At 46.4% G+C, this 17,943-nt stretch overlaps 1 protein-coding gene across 1 annotated transcript in view; it reads left to right on the top strand.

Moving 5' to 3' along the window:
• Positions 1-516: 516 nt before the first annotated feature.
• LOC142574458 (scoloptoxin SSD14-like) overlaps positions 517-17,943 on the top strand; it is a 40,831-nt gene continuing 23,404 nt past the window's right edge. Inside the window, exons 1-5 of the mRNA XM_075683529.1 lie at positions 517-581; positions 3,639-3,736; positions 5,296-5,482; positions 8,186-8,334; positions 14,265-14,418. Coding sequence (XP_075539644.1) covers positions 517-581; positions 3,639-3,736; positions 5,296-5,482; positions 8,186-8,334; positions 14,265-14,418 — 653 coding nt within the window. The remainder of the gene's footprint in view (positions 582-3,638; positions 3,737-5,295; positions 5,483-8,185; positions 8,335-14,264; positions 14,419-17,943) is intronic.

Raw genomic sequence — 17,943 nt, 5'->3', positions numbered from 1 at the left:
AAACAACCGAAACGAACCCCACAGCGGAAGATGCACTTCATACAGTTCGGCTGCCATAGAATCTTTAGCTTCTAAAGGTCTTTTTATAACCGAAAACAGCACATAAGTAGCTTTAAGCGTTGAGTCATCTGACATCACCATTATTACACATGAAAGAGTAACTCTCAACGACCACACCATGGCTGCAAGCGGCAAGTGGGACGGTTGACAGTCCACACATACCACTGAGAGGAGGAAAGTGGTGCGGCGTTGAAATTGCACGGAGTTCGAAGATCCTCCACGCCACGACGAAGGTCTATAGGGTAAAACATTTATGATTAACTTTATGACAGCTAGAGCTGTAAACAAAGATCCACACCTATGCATAATGAAGTAGCCATTTGCGATAACAGTCGGCCACCGGTACATCTGTCTGCTGCTTGGTATAGTAGTATATACTTGGTACACGGTCTACACAGGCAAATCATAGAACACCACGGCAGCATCGGCGACGCCGCCGTGTCAGCCCTCGCCTGCATGGCCGTCTTGCTACCGCACCGATGTGGACTCGGCGGATCCCTGGTGGCCCTTTACTACGACCGGTGAGTGACCGGAAGCGCTTATAAAAATGCATTTGCCACGAAACTTCTCGCTGACAGATATTTAGGCGTATTAGTTCTGGGGTAATGCGCATGGTGTAAGAATTTTCATCAAAGGTAAGGTTGTCATCAGCCGAAAATCAGCAAAGAGCTACAAGGAAAAGCTACATGGCTGTCTCAGAAATTATTACCAGTCGAAGAAAATTGTCCTAACCCGGATCTTTAAACCGCGACTCAACATCTTTCTTGCGTGGTCGCACTACCATTTCAAGCTGACGGCTAGCCTCCGGAACGGATTTTCTGGGGATATATTTGCCTAACCAGTATTGTTGTGCTTCTAGTTGTCAGAAACGTGGGCATCGCGCTTTTATCTCGTAGACCCCTGGCTAGCTCACAAGGTAAAGCGACCCCCACAGAAGCGCGTAGTTGCAGGATTCGAGCCGCAGAACAGGGCGAATTTTTCAACTGGGATGCCTACTTTAAGAGAAACTCGGATGCATTTTCTTGATTACAATTTTCCTTTAATAGAACCAAATTCTGCTCCTTTCTACTGTGATGGTGGCAAGTGTGACGTCGCCACAAATTAAAATGTATGTGAATTTAATACACGACGTCGCGGATGTTTTTATCAGCCATCACCATCCCGCATTCAGCCTTCTTTCACTAAAATCCCAAGGTCCTTGAGTTCCTGTGCTTCCCTCGTCCACTTGGTGACTGAAAGGAATTGCGCTTTATTAAAATATACTATGTGCGATGCGGACGATATATAGAGGCACCCAGCGCATTATTCTGTGCGTTCTTGAAAACATTTCGTAGCCAGCGCTCTAAAAATTTGCAATGTAGAACCGTGACTTTTGTTTATTGTTTACTCCCCTTTTCTATATCCCGTCTTGCACTTTTGCCGCATGCGTCACGCTTAAGAGGAACATTTAACAAATGCGATTTTCTTAATCGAATGCACGGGAAACGCTGAAGTCCTGTCAATAGAAAAACCGGCGAACTGCATGATTTGAACGATATTTGTTGTGTTTAAGAGCAAATTTTATCGATTGGTGATATTAAAGTATTTATTTGTTATTCATGTGTTCTCTTTACAAAAATTACCGTAACTTAGTATGTGTCAAAAAACAGCAAAACCGAGATTCCATAACTTCCGTAAACAGGGTGTTAGGTCGACTAAGGTATGCAAACCTGATCCATTAATTTCCAACTTGCCGAAAGCGTTACATTCCTTACGTCAGTTGGCCGAAAGGTCGCACGAATATTGGTGAAATTGATGAGGGGTGGAGATTTAAGAACCATGATTTTTTTGTTGCTGAGTCGCAGTGGTGTGAACATTAAAGCACATTTCCAAGAAATTCTGCACGTTTCAACAATTCTTCCCAAAAAAATTGATGGCCTTAATTAAAAGTATACCACACGTAGAAAAGGTTTCCTTTCATTTAAAAGCAGCCAGCCGATTCAAATTTAGGTCAGTGAATACCAAACAAAACAATTTTTTCAAGCCATTGTACTTAAATAGCAGCTCCCGAGACAAAGGTTCAATTTCTCCCACCTCCATCCAGGGGAACAAAGTGCCAATAGATGCCAACAGTTACTTCACGTCGACGTTTGACCTTTAATCACCGGTTCATTGAAAACAAGGGATTTGTGCGCATAATCGATGTGTTTTTACTAAGATCGGTCACTGATCTCTTTCTCTACCACGCTACCTACCTATTCCTGTGATCAACTGTGGTCAATCAAGGGCTGTCTCCGAATCCAACGTTTCGACTAGGAAACTTGTATTCAGCGTGCCCTGCTGTCTCTTTCGTCAAGTCGCGCTGACGTAGACAAGTCCGCCTCCATTTCGATACGTTAGTTCTATGCGTTGTTTCTTCAACCACTGTTCATCATTTCAAGTCTCCATCTTTCTGTGAGCATCCGTACTGCTCAGGTCCTCACCTATATATGCCACACTTCTTTCTGGAAGTCATGTTTTTCTACGAAAGGGTGACTGCGCGTCTCGGCATGTTTCCGTAAATTTCATCGAACTTCGTACGCGCTTCGTAGCAATTCAACAGTGAGAACAGTACGCGGCATTGTGCTGTGCGGCCAATAGAGGTAAAACGTGCTTCTTTCGTGTAAAATGTTTCTCCACAGGTTTAGTTGTTCAAGGCTGGATGCTTGAGGACGAGATGCTGCAACCTGTAGCTTGAGAACTTAAAGTACATTGGCTGTGGTTGGCATACGCTTGACACGTGGGCCTACTAAGACCATGGATCACAGAACTATGGGAGTCTTGAAGTGATCAATAGCTGTCGAACAAGTGACGTCGGTGGATGAACAGTTTCGACAAGGAAAGTTGTCTGCGTCACTGATGAAGGTAACTCCCCTTGTCGAAGCGTTGGTTGCAGCGACATCTATCTTTAGAGGCTTGTTTTCTTTATGCTGTAGTTGCAGATTATTTCGTTTAGTAATAACAATGATGTATCACAATCACTACAACTCCCAGTGTGCGAATGCCGTATATGTCATAAGCTTATATATGATATATTATAAAAAAAGTTTTAATGAATATGATGACTGCCAAAGCCACCAAATTCTTAAGCGCTGATACTGGTATAAAGTGAAACCGCACAGTCAGCACCAATAAGGCATAACTCGCAGAAACATAGCGTGCAGGAGAATCGGGACGCAAATCTACACACACACACACGCACGCACACGCACACGCACACGCACACGCGCACACACACACACACACACACACACACACACACACACACACACACACACACACACACACACACACACACACACACACACACACACACACACACACACACACACACACACACACACACACGCACGCACGCATGCACGCACGCACGCACGCACACGCACATGCATGCACGCACGCACGCACGCACACACACACACACACACACACACACACACACGCACGCACGCACGCACACATAAGCAACATGCAAATACAATATGCGGTAAAATTTGTCCAGTACATTTTTCTTGCGCTTCGTCGGGAAAATTGAGATATATCTTTATCATTGGTTGCAGGTCGACTCGCTTGGTAACAGCTCTAGACGCCGTGGGTGTGGTGTCTACGGAGGCCGACTCATCGTTCTTCAAGGATAACGCGACGCTCGCCAGCTACGGTAACTGTATTGATAAGGTTCATAGAATAAACGTGCACCTAAAAAGCGGGCAATTTGGAATGCAAAATCTTGCTCAGGAAGCTTGTAGAAAACAAATTTTTTTTACACGTTTCACTTTTTTTTTTTTTGAGAGTCCAACTGTACACATCGTGCGCCTCGAAAGTTGGGCGCATTTCCGGGTAACCCTTGATCTGTACGTTACCGTTTCGATCGGCCTTCGCTTCGCGCCACGGAGAAGCATGTTCTACGCGCGGTCACGGAGGAGAGGGAACCTCCATTATTGGGCAATCGAAATAAGCAAATTTGGATGCGAAAACTTCATTTTGATAAATTTGGGAGCCGGCGACGAATGATGCGGTTTCATGCCACATACGTTGACGATATCTTCTCGGCGGTATACGAATTAAACGAAGCCAGCCGCACTTTCATGTGCACTCCACTACCTGCGGCTGATACTGTCGCCCGCACTGGAACGACGCTATCATGATAGCGTCGTTCCAGAAGCGCCGGAAGCGAGGAGCGAATTCTTCGTCTGACTCTCGCTCCAACGAGTCACCGAAACTCGAGATCACGCAACCTCCAATACTAAACGCGCGGGAGCACAGCTTACAGGATGCCACGCCGTCTCGGTACGCCACGCTCACTCTTTCCACACGCGGCATATTACATCTAAAGCAGTGTGCGTGGCTGCAACCACGGCCGAGGCGCGCGCGCCAGAAATCGCGAGCACGCCAACTTACGTCCCTCCCCCGCCTCTCGCGCGCGCTTGATCGCGTTGCCACGAGTTCGCTTCCTTCCCTCTCTTTCTCTCTGCTCACGTGGGAAGGCGGCACTCGTGAAGCCACCATCTTTCTTGTCTCACCCTCGTACACTTTCACTCGTACTTAAAGCACAAAGTGCGCGGGGCGGGATAGGATCTTATGACACTTGGACTTTATACGGAACAGGATGCGGCTCCACTTCAGCGGTCGCTCTTATCGCGCCTCGTCGCGCGATTTGAAAGGTGCCCCCCCTTCCCCCTTTTTGCAAGCAGCCGCTTCTAGTTCAATCACTTGGCCATCTGCATGCGCGGAAGTTTCCATTTATTGTCTCGGCATTCCTTTACGGCGGAACCGAAATTTAGTTATATTCAAATCGCATACAAACACACTTCGTTATATTGAGGTTGTAAATACATGGTGTTCTATGAGCAAGAGGTTACGAAAAGTTAAATACTTCGTTATATCGAGAATATCGTTATATAGAAGTTCGTTATATCGATGTATAACTGTGTAGTTTACACAGGTGTCTGCACGTGGCACGACCAGCGCTGTGCACAGGGCGTATACGCCTTTCCGCGCCACGGCCAGCAAGCGTTATGCGGAACCCAATGAACCCCGAACAAGTGGTCCATGCTGAATAATGTTCTCTCTCCCTCACATCTCCACGAGAGAACACCGTTTTAAAGACTCACCGTTCGCGTAATTCTTCGATTCTGGCGAGCGAAGAAACGCTTATTAGGTATCCAAACTTTGTTTGACGGCAGCTGATTGTGCATAACGACACGAATACATGTGCAGGTCGCATGGCGCCCACCGTGCCAGGAGCCGTAGCGGGCATGCACGCCATCCACAAGAAGCTCGGCAAACTGAACTGGCAAAGCGTGTTCGGCCCCGCTATTACGCTCGCCCAGCAACACTACCCGATTGGGCCGCATTTTGCCAAAGCCTTACGAAGGAACGAGAAGCGAATCGAACCTTTCTATAGGTATGCCCGCGCCTACAATGGCTGCTTTTATTCCTTTCCTCTTCTCTTTCTTTTTTATCAATATTTTGATGGAAAACGTCCGTGTCTGTAAATCAGCGTCGCCCAATGTTGCAAGGAGAAAATGCAAGGAAAGTTATTCCGAAAAATCCGGATTGATAATACGCGCCGCGTATTACACACTTCAAAATATGTCTGCATATAACCCCTATCCTATAAGATGCCCACAATTCTAGTCAACCGTGAAAATACGCCTAACGTTTGCAAAGCAGGGTGCCCAATCGAACTGAAACTTAACTGAATACCAGAGCTGAACCGCTTTTTTCGGCCACACTAGAACTGAACCGAACCGCTATGTTTTCCGCCACTTGGAACTGAACCAGAACCGGAACTTTTTGGATGAACCGTTCTGAACAGGTTTAACCACAGGTTATGCCCAGGGTCGCTTTCGTTAAAATTTTACGACCGTGCAGGCAGCTCCGCTGACTGGAGTCGACAACGTCTCTTGCGTCAATATGTCCCGCCGTTCGGAGTGTTATACGTCGGGAACAGACATATGGCTGGCGATATTGATCACATTGGCTGATTCAACTGGGCGCATTGTCGACGTGTACCACATAGACCTATAAGCTCCCGCTAATGCGTACGACATACTCTATATCTACTCTGGTTTAAAATCTTAAATACTTAATATGCTTAAAATCTTCGCGGTTTACTATTCTCTCCTGATTTCAAAGTGCTCTCGATGCAGCATTTGACACACCACAACGGTACACTTCCTCAAATCTTATAACTTCCCTAAAAAGCTTTAACCGTTAATAAATGTTTCCTTGAACAGAGAACTTACCGCACTAGCGCCGGCGAAGCATGAGCAACATCTTCCATTATAAGTCCAAAAAAGCGCACCATTAGGCCTGCAACCATGGAATATTATATTTTCATAAACTTTTACATCTCCCCTCCTCGTCCGGTGTGTCAATACAGGCATAGGTCAACGACACGGTAAATGAAATCTCCGCGACCAACCATTCGGATCTGGAATCAATGGAACGCGAGGCACTCAATATTATTTCCGGCTGGACGTATCGTGCAAACGCCACCATCAGCACAGAACAGTTATGCTAACTATATTTCCCGAATATCCATTCCAATAATTCGCAACCTCCCCGTTCGTTCAAATGACGTCACCTTCAAATGCCAACAAACAAACAAACAAACAAATATTCGGCGTTATTTTTTATTTGAATTGAACCTTTCCTGAGCATCAAAACTGCCTCTGGACAAAATCATATGTTTTCTTACTGTTTTCTCTGAATTTTCAAAATGCGTTACTCTTTATCCCTTGTTGACATCCGCCTTTTATGTCACGTACACATTACCTGTGTGCTGCCAAGATTTCTGACCTCTCAGTTCCTCTCAAAACTCCTACTTCCATAATGCACATTCCTACTAAGCATCACAGCTGCGTCCGGCACAAGTGACGCGGAATGCACCTGTAGCTCCATCTCACAAGTCATCTCACAAGTAACTTGTAACACTGGGGAAACTGCAGTACTCCGTAACCCATAGGAGGGCCGAATGCCCCTCGAGATGTGTTCATCCGCCCAGCATCGCCTGCTCAACGGATGCCTAATACTTTGTGTACAACGTGTATGCCTAAAGGTCCTGACATGTCACGTATCGCTGTAACGTATCGCGTGCCAAGCAAAACAAGACTTTCTAATCCCCTCATTGATCAGACAGTTACTCCCGGCACTATATTCCGCTGCGCAAGAATATTGTCTGTGTACGCCTCGTACCTTCGGCAGCAGCGCTGCAAACGACTTGTGCGATGGAGCGTAGCCTTTAGTCGAACACAGTTCCCATCACCTCTCTCGTTCTGTTTTGTTTTCATCCTCGTTTATTAGCTACGGAGCTGTGCCAACTAGCCCTCCGATGCGTTGCACAATGGTTCTACATGTTCCTATAGAACTAGGTGCCGTCTTTCACTAAAATAAAATGAGCACGTAATACATAAGTAGTCGAGAGCAAATTAGGTTTCTCACCTCAATTTCTGCAGTACGGGCACCGAGAAAAAGTAAACTTCGAGAATAAAAAAAAATTGTGGGAGGCGTCACGCGAGAAGCATTGCATCGGCGCCGCGATGCCCACTGAATTTACTAATTCCGGCCCCTCGATAAAACTGTACAGGGCGCATCATTTTTGTGATAACTTCTTTTTTTCATGTTAATGTTCATATGAAAAGAAAATGGTCTGCAGTAGTCTTACACAGCTGTTCTGAGTGAAGTTTTATGTTTCTCCAAAAGCATCACGCGTTGTTGAAGTGCGAATATTTTTCTCCATACCCGTTTGAGCTCGAATGAATCGGTTCAGGAAGCTGCAAACCGGTTCGAGCCATTAATATTTTAGCACCGGAGCTCAACCTGAAAAACATCTAAGTGCGTGAACCTGAACCCGAACCGAACCCTAAAATATTTCGGTTCGACTCTCTGTTGTAAAGTCAGAAAAAAAAAGCCAAGTAGGATATTTCGTGTCGGTACTCCTGTAAGGAGGCAACCTGTACGGAGCCTGCTTGCTTCTTCTAAACGAAAATGAATGTACAGCAATCGGAAGCACTCTGGTTAGCGAATTGTTCAATGCTCCAGCGATGTCTCTGCGACGTGCAGTTAAGTATGTGCATTATGGCTTCTTTACACTCTTTTTCAGACGCTTGTTCTCGAAAGTTAAGAAGGTGGAGTACCTGAAACTAAATAAAGGCCTTTACGAATTGCTGTATGACGTGGCTAACAAAGGCTGGAAATTCTTCTACACTGGGAAACATGCCAGGCGGCTGGTGAACGACCTCGCGCGTGGCTGTAAGTGCGACCCTTACAGGAACCTGATTTTGTGACACGAAGTAAACTCTTAACATTTGCGTGCGAGTATAATGTCTATAGACCATAAGTTATGACCTTCCGCTGGAGCTTCCCCGTCGGATCGTCGGCATCAATCTTCCGACATCGCCTTCACTTTGCAAAGAAACACTACCACCACCGTTTTATGATACGAAATGACAAGTGTCAAGTCAGATGTCCAGTGTATCTCTTTTTTAGATTTCCTCCTCGCCTCGGTAGCGGCTTCTTCCTTTTCTTTTTTCATCTCTATCTTCTTTTTGTGCATTACTTCGCCGTAGTACTAGCAGCAGTAGCAGTAGTAGTAACACCAATAGGTGCTACGCCCAGTCCAGTCGTGCATATTATTTAAGAGCTCACAAGTGTGCGTACTCTGTCCATTTATTCCGTGACTCCAACGTCGTCATTCCGCCGCCATGCAACTTCCCCTCTCTGAACCCCAGCCGCAAAGATCTTCTTGCATCGCACAACTGACTTCAATGCAATTGCAATGCGAGATGTTTTCATTCCGTGATAACCGGTCAACAGCACGACTTCCTTCCCTAGTTTATGGCCATATGACCTTTTATTTTACTTTATGTACTCCCGCTGTCCACAAGTTTCCAATGTCAGCTATATAATTGACGATTAACACAACAGCAGAGCATTTGTTAATCACTAGAAATGCATCTAATTAAACACAATTTATACAATACGAATTCTGTGGTTTTACATGCAACAACCACGTTCTAATTATGAGGCGTACCATAGTGGGATACCCCTGGTTAATTCCGACCAACTGGCGTTCGTTAATGTGCTCTTAAATATATAAGCACACCAGTGTTTTTTTGCATTTCGCCGCTGTTGAAATAAAGCCAGCGCGGCCTAGATCGAACTCGCAACCTCGAACTCAGCAGTTCAGCGCCATAGCCAACGCGCTACGTCGGCGGGTCACTAGTTTATTCTTCTTTTTTTTTAATGTGTATAGTCATTCTCAAGCGACTCAACCAGGAAATATGCCCGTCGATCTGTCTGTCTGTCCATTATACGAAACAAGATGCGCTCTATAAAGAAAAACTAACAGAATAATTTCGAAAGGAAGAACGTTAGTGGTGGTGACAGTCGAGCCTACGACCCCACGCTCATAATCCGAGTTTATTATACCGTTTTCACACGTACACTGTTGATCGCGATCGGGGTCGATCTGGATCATATTTCTTGATCTCGATCAGCAATGGTCGCTGCTACACGTCCAACGATCCCTATCGAGTTATTATCGTCTGCTGATCGTCTGCAACTATCGTAACTAGACAAAGCCTAGGCTACCAATGCAGATTTGCAAGATATGGTTAATTTTGGACAATATTTCAATTTTACAGCTTACTATTGCTGATAAAAAAGGTTGTTAAATGATTTTTTTTTATTGCGCTGCCTTCACGTTTTGTTTTTATTGATTTCTGAATGCTGCGCTAGAGGCAGCAGACATAAGCCTGCGATGGCAATCAACAAACATTATCGCAATTCAGGGATTGCGATCGTCAGATCACGATCGTCGAATCACGATCCCACAGTGACCGTGTAGAGGTACACGGATCCGGATCCAGCTCGCGATCACGCCGATCGCGATCAGAAGTGTATGTGTGGCACCCATTGAACTAAACATCCATGCATGCAGAAGGTGAATATATCTGAGCCATATGAATTTGTTTTACCGGCACTGCAAAACAGATATCAAAAGAGAACAGTTTCTATGGAGGCTTTGTTGAAAGGTTTTTTGACAGTGGAATAAAAGCCATCTCGCAAGAAGCCATTCAGATCTCTGGTACTTCTTGGTAGGTACAATGAGATCTTACTGGGCGTACATGTTTTGCTTAAAAGACTGCCTACATTTGAATAAAACCTTTTATTTTTTCATTGCTTTATGAATATTTTGTACTCGCAACTGTGTTTATGGCGGCCAACTCTCGAGGAAACAAAGTGGGGACGGAGTGATCATTACGCACGCGAATTGCGGAGGATATGCATTCGGCTCTTACTGGCGACAAATTGTTTACCGTGATACTCTCATTGAAAGTATGCCTTTGATAAAAAAAAGTGTCGCAGTTTCACCTAAAAGGCAAAGTATCTGCACAATGTGTTGGCGGGCTAGTTGGTGCGGATCCATAAATACTTCGTTTAGCGCAAAACAACGGACACAAGAAAAGCGACAAGGAAGCGCCTTGTCCTGTCGCCTTTCTTGTGTCCGTTGTTTTGCGCTAAACGAAGTATTTATGGCAAAGTATCGATTGCTATAGCAAATTAGTATACAGCTATACGATATAAGGCTAGCAGTTTTATCGGCCCTATAAACTCGTAAACAATCGCTTACTAACTAGATTAACAAGCATGGTGTCACGCGCTCAGGTAACATTAACACATCTCACTCGACGAGCGCGGACACTGGCTGTAAAAAGGCTGGCGTGAGGAAATCGGTAGCAGCAGCAAGTTAACTGACCTTCGGGTTGCCTCTCTTTCTAACGAGAACACAGCGCATACGAAGCTATCAGCCCTCAGTGCACCCAGACTCCGCACTCATCGCAGATTGCTTTCAGGTTAGGGCCCGCGCGGCTGCACTCAGTCGCGGCATACTCAGGCGCCGCCGGAGTGGAATGATCCAGCCCTCCCTCGGTACATTGCGCGCGGTGGAAGCAGCGCGCTTCCTCTTCGCCTTCCTCCCTTGCCCGCGTGGGATCATGCAACCATTCTCGGCTCACCCCCGCATGCCTTCACTCGCAGCTACAGCATACGGCGTGTCGCCACGGTGTTATCGAATTTTGACTGTATGTGGAACATCACGACGATGGCGGCGGAAATCCGCCTGTAGTGCATGTTATTGCTATCGCAATAAAATTATTTTGCTAGAGCAAAACGAGCATTAGTTCGAGTTAGGGTCTGGTTGGACATTTCATTCCGGGCTTGTACGCGTTGCAAAAAAAAAGGGGGGGGGGCGAAGAATGCCAAGGCTACAGTCAGAGTTAGGAAAACGTCATTCACGAGTATACTCACGAGTGGCGCCTTTTCTTTCTATGCTTCTGCACGGCCGTCGTAAAAAGCTGCTCGCTGACCAGCTTTTCGAGCACAAAGATCCATGCGAGAATGCCACAGCTGTCTGTCCGCTAACCATGAAGCAGCCTTAGTCAAGTATCTAAGCGTAGAGCGCAATCAGCAGATTTTCATTTGACACATTTTTGGTATGTTCAGCCCGTTTACGCCTGTACCTATAGGATTGGAATTAGTAGGGATACCTAGAAATGTTTTCTTGGGCTCTAGTAACGTTATTATTCTACCCATCTGTCTCAGTTGCATATAATTGCGATACAGAACATCCTAGCGGCATACCATTTCACAAATATAAAGTACGTGTCAAAGGCAAAATTCTTATCGTGGCCACGGGGAGCACGCTCGCGCGCTTGGAGCGCACTTCAACGGGACCGGAGAAAGGAATGGGGCGGCTGGGCAGGCCGCATACGAACACATAAATTTGGGGGGAAGGTGGAGGGCACGTTCCCAGTGGATCCCCTCCCCTCTGGCTACGCCACTGTTCGGACAGTGAATTTTAGTTTGATGTAGGAAATTACATATGTAGAAAACAAAAATTCCATAGCAGCACATGGGCTGTAGAGACGAGGTCGATCAAGGTAGCTATATGAGCTTGTTGGTGTGACATCTACCTTTTGTAGCGCAAGCTGAACGACAGGCACAGCAGAAAGGCACATTCTACAACCACACAGCGCTAACTTTCAACAACAGATTTATTTCCAGTTCTCATTGCTTCTTATAATCTCGAAACGTCATACAACACGTGTACATAGCTCGGTAAACATTAACTAAAAATTCATCAGCTATTCCACTCTGTGAAGAAGGACAAGCAGCGAAGCTGTGGTGTGTTTTACCTCAATCGACGCATCTGGGTATATATAGGCATTATTATTATTATTATTATTATTATTATTATTATTATTATTATTATTATTATTATTATTATTATTATTTTGAAGGACACTGACAACGAACACATCTTTTGACTGTGGAGCGATTTATTCTTACTCTTTTATGAAGTCGTGGCGCGTGCAAGTACCGCCGCATGGCAGACGGGAATTCCACAATATTTACAACTTCACCGTGAACTACGTAATTATGAAACGTAGATAAAAGTCGGCATAATGATGTAGCCGTCTTAGCGGCCAATTTCAGCGTGATTTTTTTTTTCAACATACGTACTTTAGATTTATAGCTACAGAGAATTCGCGAGAAACGTGAGACGTCATTTTTTTCGCGTCGACGCGGCGCGTAGAGGGACAGACATCGACCACCGCCGGAGGGTAGCTATATACTGCTTCGCTGTACAACGGGAATCTACACAGTCATTTTTTTAGCCACGCTGATTGTTAGACAGGCATACGTTCAACGGGAACAAAGATAATCGAACTCTTTTGTAGATAAAGAAACTGATGGCTTACTGAGGCATGCGTCACCAAATGTTGGTATGTTTCTATAGCTTCCATTATCAAGCGCGTCGTTTCGCACTTGCTTCTACTCACGACAATTTCTTTTAATCTGGGTTGGCAGTTGCACATTTGGCAATGGAGGGCAAGAAACCGTCAGCAGCCACGTTCTTTACTTTATTATTGTGTTCTCGTAGCTTATCACTTAAACGTCTGCTAGTTTCACCAGTGTAGGACTTTCCGAAGAGCAGGTAGCAACGAGAACTGAAAATAAATCTGTTCTTGAAAGTTAACGCTGCGTGGTTGCCAAATGTTCCTTTCTGTTGTCGCTGTCATTCAGCTTGCGCTACTAAAAAGTAGACTATTTATTTATTTATAGACGTTTTATACGTTCTTTTGTCCTTGTCTTGTGTTCCACTGTAACGAACCTTACTATGAGACGCACCGCAGTTTAGGGGGCTCCGGATTCATTTCTAACATCTGGTGTTCTTTAACGGGCACCTAAATCTTAGTACACAAGAACGTTATTGCATTCCAACCTTATGCGAACGCTGCCGCAGTGAACGGCTGTCGGACTGCCGCTGAAACAAAAAACTCTTGGGGCAAGAAATGGCTAGGGTGCCTCGATGCGTTCCCTTTTCCCCGCTGACCGGGGCGTGGAGCTCATTGAGTCACATTAGGCTGGGCGCGTCGAAAGCGCCACCTCTTTGTAGTGAGTGAACTAGCCATTGAAAAGGGTGTGTGCACTGCTTATCTGTGATGCCTAGTACGATCTAGTATGATGCCTAGTGGGATCTATAATTCCCATAGTATGATCTAGACACCTAAAACAAACAAACAAACAAACTAAAATTCCGACCAGTGGTCACTGCGTTCAAAAACTCATAACGATGGTCTCTTATCTGGCAGCCTTGACGTCATTAGGTAGCATACGACGGTTTATTAGCCACGTGCCTGCTCTCCTAAGTTCCCGTGTTACGTGGCGCCATCGGGCAGAAAGGATAATCTACATCCGCCCGCCATGTCCCTGATTGCCGCTGGCTAACAATACCAAGGCTATATCTAGTACACGTAAATACCCATACCCAAAAGAGTGAGTTCATGGTTGACGCCGTAGCGCAATCGGTAGTCTAACGTACGCATGATTCGGAGGTTGTGAGTTCGTCTGCTACCGGCCACAACTTATCTTTCATCCAATTTCGTTCCGATTTTCCTCATTATTTTCCAAATTTCAGCTTCAACAACATAGGCTTACCCCTATGCTTCCTTTGTCTTCGTAGCCAGTTATCTTGATAATGTCGTGATTAACAAAAAACGAGCCCCTCTGTTTTCCGTATTATCGTCCCATATCCCTCTTGTATCTCTCGCACTGCTGTGTGCCCTGCGGTTAAATGATTGGGTTCGCCGCTGGTGCCTTACTCTTCGTCGCAGCGGGTTTTATCACACTTGAAGACTTGGACCACTACGAGGCGCATTGGGTGAAGCCGCTAGTCTTCGACATGAAAACCCACAAGACCGTCTATGGCGTGCCCGTCCCTGGCGGTGGAGCGCTGCTGGGGCCTATCTTGGATATAATGGACATCACGTAAGTCACAATCATGCCTTCGAGTTAGCTCTCTAGGCTATGGAAATTGCTTCAGCGTCCCATTTCGGCGCGAGTTTGCAAAATGTGCCGGGCTAACTCGCCACTGACAGGTTGTCATGTGATAGCTCCCACATCGTTTAGAATTGAACACCCAATAGTGATAATGACTGAAAAGTCAATTTATCGACGATATCACTTTCAGAGAAAGTGTGAGTTACTATAAGAAGATTCTACCTAAATAAATTAGGTTTTTTTCTCGACGCCCACTCTGCGTACTTTGGTGAGGTTTCTTGTTAAAGAGCAATAATAAATCAGCTTAGGCTGATAAAGTATCCTTCGAAACTCTATTATAGTTCCTTTTCAGGAACACACTTGAGTATTACTAAGAAAAGGACCAACCATCTTCGCCTAATTGCGCCTACATTGCTCTGTGCAGAGACGCAAAGTTAAGGTTGCAAGGTCGCAAGACTGTTCCGTATACAACCGCTGAGAAGCTGCACAGGTGAGACGTTTTCTCCTTCACCGGTTCGATGTGCCAGTTCGTCGAAAACAGATTCTTAAAACTTTAATACATGATAACTGATTTTTCTATAAACCATATTCAATGCTTGATACAGGAATTGTGCATAAGTCTAAAAGTACTCAACATATGCGCCTACTGAACCTGCTTCTATACTAAGATAAAATGAATTTGCGATAACGCAGAAGCCTAAAATTCAAAGAGCATTGTCTGGAGGACGAATAAATTAATGGAAAGTGCAAAAATATCTAGTACGATTTGCGATAATCCATTCGGCAATCAACGCGGGTCATCCGATCACTGAATCTTGTGAGACAGCTGTTAAACCACCATGGTTTATTTAGCAGGCCGCGCGCTGCAGAAAATGACGCTGGCCATGATGATGAATATATACAGATGAAGAAGATTATTCCCCGCGCGTGGAAGCGGCCAACCTGGCCGCTGGTTATGGCGGCGAAAGCTGTATGAAAGGCTTTAAACGCGAAACATGCACAATCTCTGTGGCACGGCAGCGGCCGTCCAAAGGCGGAACAACTGGAGCGACACGGTCGTTACCTGGCGAAGTCTGTTCCCGAACAGTGTAGGGCACGATAAAACGGGAATGAAATTCCTCGCATAAGCCAGGAGCGCGAACTGGGATCCACAGCAACACTTCGTCTCCAGGGTGGAAGGAACCCGACACGGTGAGATGCATCATAGCGAGTATTGCGGTCTTGTTGACTGGTGTCGGTGTTGAGGTGGGCACGTTGGCGACACCGGGCAATGCACGAAACGAACTGCTCACACATTGATGTGGACGAGGGCACGGGGACCCCAAAGAAAGAAACGTCGAGGATAGTGATCGGTTGACGACCATGCACAAGGAAGAAGGGCGAGTACTCCGTAGTGCGTTGAATGGCCGTGTTGTATGCGACAGTGACGAATAGTAGAATGACATCCCAATTGGTGTGATCAGGTTGATGCACATTGATATCATTTCGGACAGCGTGCGATGAAAGCGTTCTGTGAGGCCATTAGTTTGACATTGGTAGCTGGAAGTCGTTTTACGCATGGTATTGGACGCACAGAGAATATCGTCGAGAAGTTTAGAAAGAAAGCTCCTGCCGCGGTCACTCAAAAGGACACGTGGGGCTCCGTGCCATAAAAATATGGCTTCCAAGAAAAAGACTGCAACCTCCGCTGCGGATCCCGAAGATAGTGCGGCTGTTTCAGCGTACCATGTCAAGTGGTCTACAGCTGTGACGATCCATCGTTTACCGCCAGCGGATAAGGTTAGCGGTCCATAGAGGTCGATACCAATGACTGAGAAAGGAACTTCAGGACACGGGACAGGTTGGAGCAGTCCAGCCGGAGGTGAGGTCAGTCGTTTGCGGTGTTGGCAGAGTGAGCACGAAGCCACGTATTTCGCTACGCCCGTTGCAAGTCCAGGCCAAGAAAAGCGGCTGCGGATTCGCTCATAGGTCTTATGGAAACCAAAGTAACCGCTAGTGGGGTTGTCGTGAAAGGTCTCCAATATCTGTGCCCGAAGTGATGGGGGAACGACAGGAACCCAACGGTGTCCTTCAGGATGAACCCCCCCGCCCCCCCCCCCCCCCCCCCCCCCCCCCCCCCCCCTTACCGGTGTAACATCGAATTTTCGATTTTTCAACTGCCGACGGAGCCGAGCGTAAGGTGTGCGAGATGATCCGCGAATACGTTCCATAACGGAGTGGCAGTAGGAGTCATTACGTTGGCTAGAGGCAAACGTATGAAAATGGCTGGATGGGAGCCGGTCGAGATCTGCGAGCGAAGGGAATGCAGGCAACGCGCCCTGCGGTTTCCTCACGGAAGGTGGTAAGCAAGCAGCGTGTGAAGACGGTGGTAGGGGACAACGAGAGAGAGCATCGGCATCCTGGTGTCTCTTTTCAGACTTGTAGGTGACGTCGAAGTAGTATTCTTGTAAACGGAGTATCCAACGGCCGCGACGTCCCGTTACATTCTTCAGCGTCGGCAACCAGCACAAGGCGTGGTGATCAGTAACGACCGTAAGGTGGCGGCCGTGCAGATAAGGCCGAAATTTTCGGACGGCCCAAACAACGGCCAGACACTCTTGCTCGGTAATCGTATAATTTTCCTCTGCAGCTGTTAGCGTGCGAATGGCGTATGCAACCACACGTTCTTCGGAATTTCGCTGACGTTGCAGAACAGCGCCGATACCGTGGCAGCTGGCGTCAGCATGTAGAACAGTGGGTGCGGTGTTGTCGAAATGACAAAGCACAGGTTCGGACGCGAGGGCACGCTTGAGGGCGTCAAAATCAGTTTGGCATTCGTCCGACCATACGTAGGGAGCTCCAGAAGGAAAGAGTTGATGGAGCGGCGCCGTAATGGTGGCAAAATTGCGTACAAAGCGCCGGAAATACGAAGCGAGGCGAAGGAAACTACGCAAGTCTTTGGCGCGTTGAGGCCCGGGAAGCGGAGGACAGCGGTAATCTTATCGGGGTCAGGTCGAAGGCCCTTCTTGCTGACAAGGTGTCCGAGTACTTTAATGGTTTTCCTGGCGAAGTGGCACATTTTTTGTATTCAGCTGAAGGCCAGCAGCTAAGAAGCATGTCAACGAAGGTCTACGAAAATATGACAATGTCGTCAGGGTAGCATAAGCAAGTCTCCCACTTTTAGGCCACGTAGTACGGTGTCAATCATCCACTCAAATGTAGTGGGAGAATTACACAGACCGAAAGGCACTACGTTAAATTCGTAAAGTCCATTGGGTGTGGCAAAGGCTGTTTTTTCTTTGTCTGCTTCGTGCATGGGGATCTGCCAGTATCCGGAGCGTAGATCAAGGCTGAAGAAATACTCCGCGCCTTGTACTAAATCTAACGCATCATCGATTCGGGGTAGTGGATATACATCTCTGCGGGTTATTTTGTTCAAGGCACGGTAGTCTACGCAAAATTGCACTGAGACACCTTTCTTACGAACCAAAACGACAGGTGACGACCAAGGGCTTGAGGAAGGGTGGATTATGC

Source organism: Dermacentor variabilis, chromosome 3 (genome assembly GCF_050947875.1).
Source record: "Dermacentor variabilis isolate Ectoservices chromosome 3, ASM5094787v1, whole genome shotgun sequence".
Lineage (NCBI taxonomy): Eukaryota > Metazoa > Arthropoda > Arachnida > Ixodida > Ixodidae > Dermacentor > Dermacentor variabilis.
Note: the sequence above shows the minus strand (reverse complement) of the source record. Positions and strands in the feature narration are given on the sequence as shown.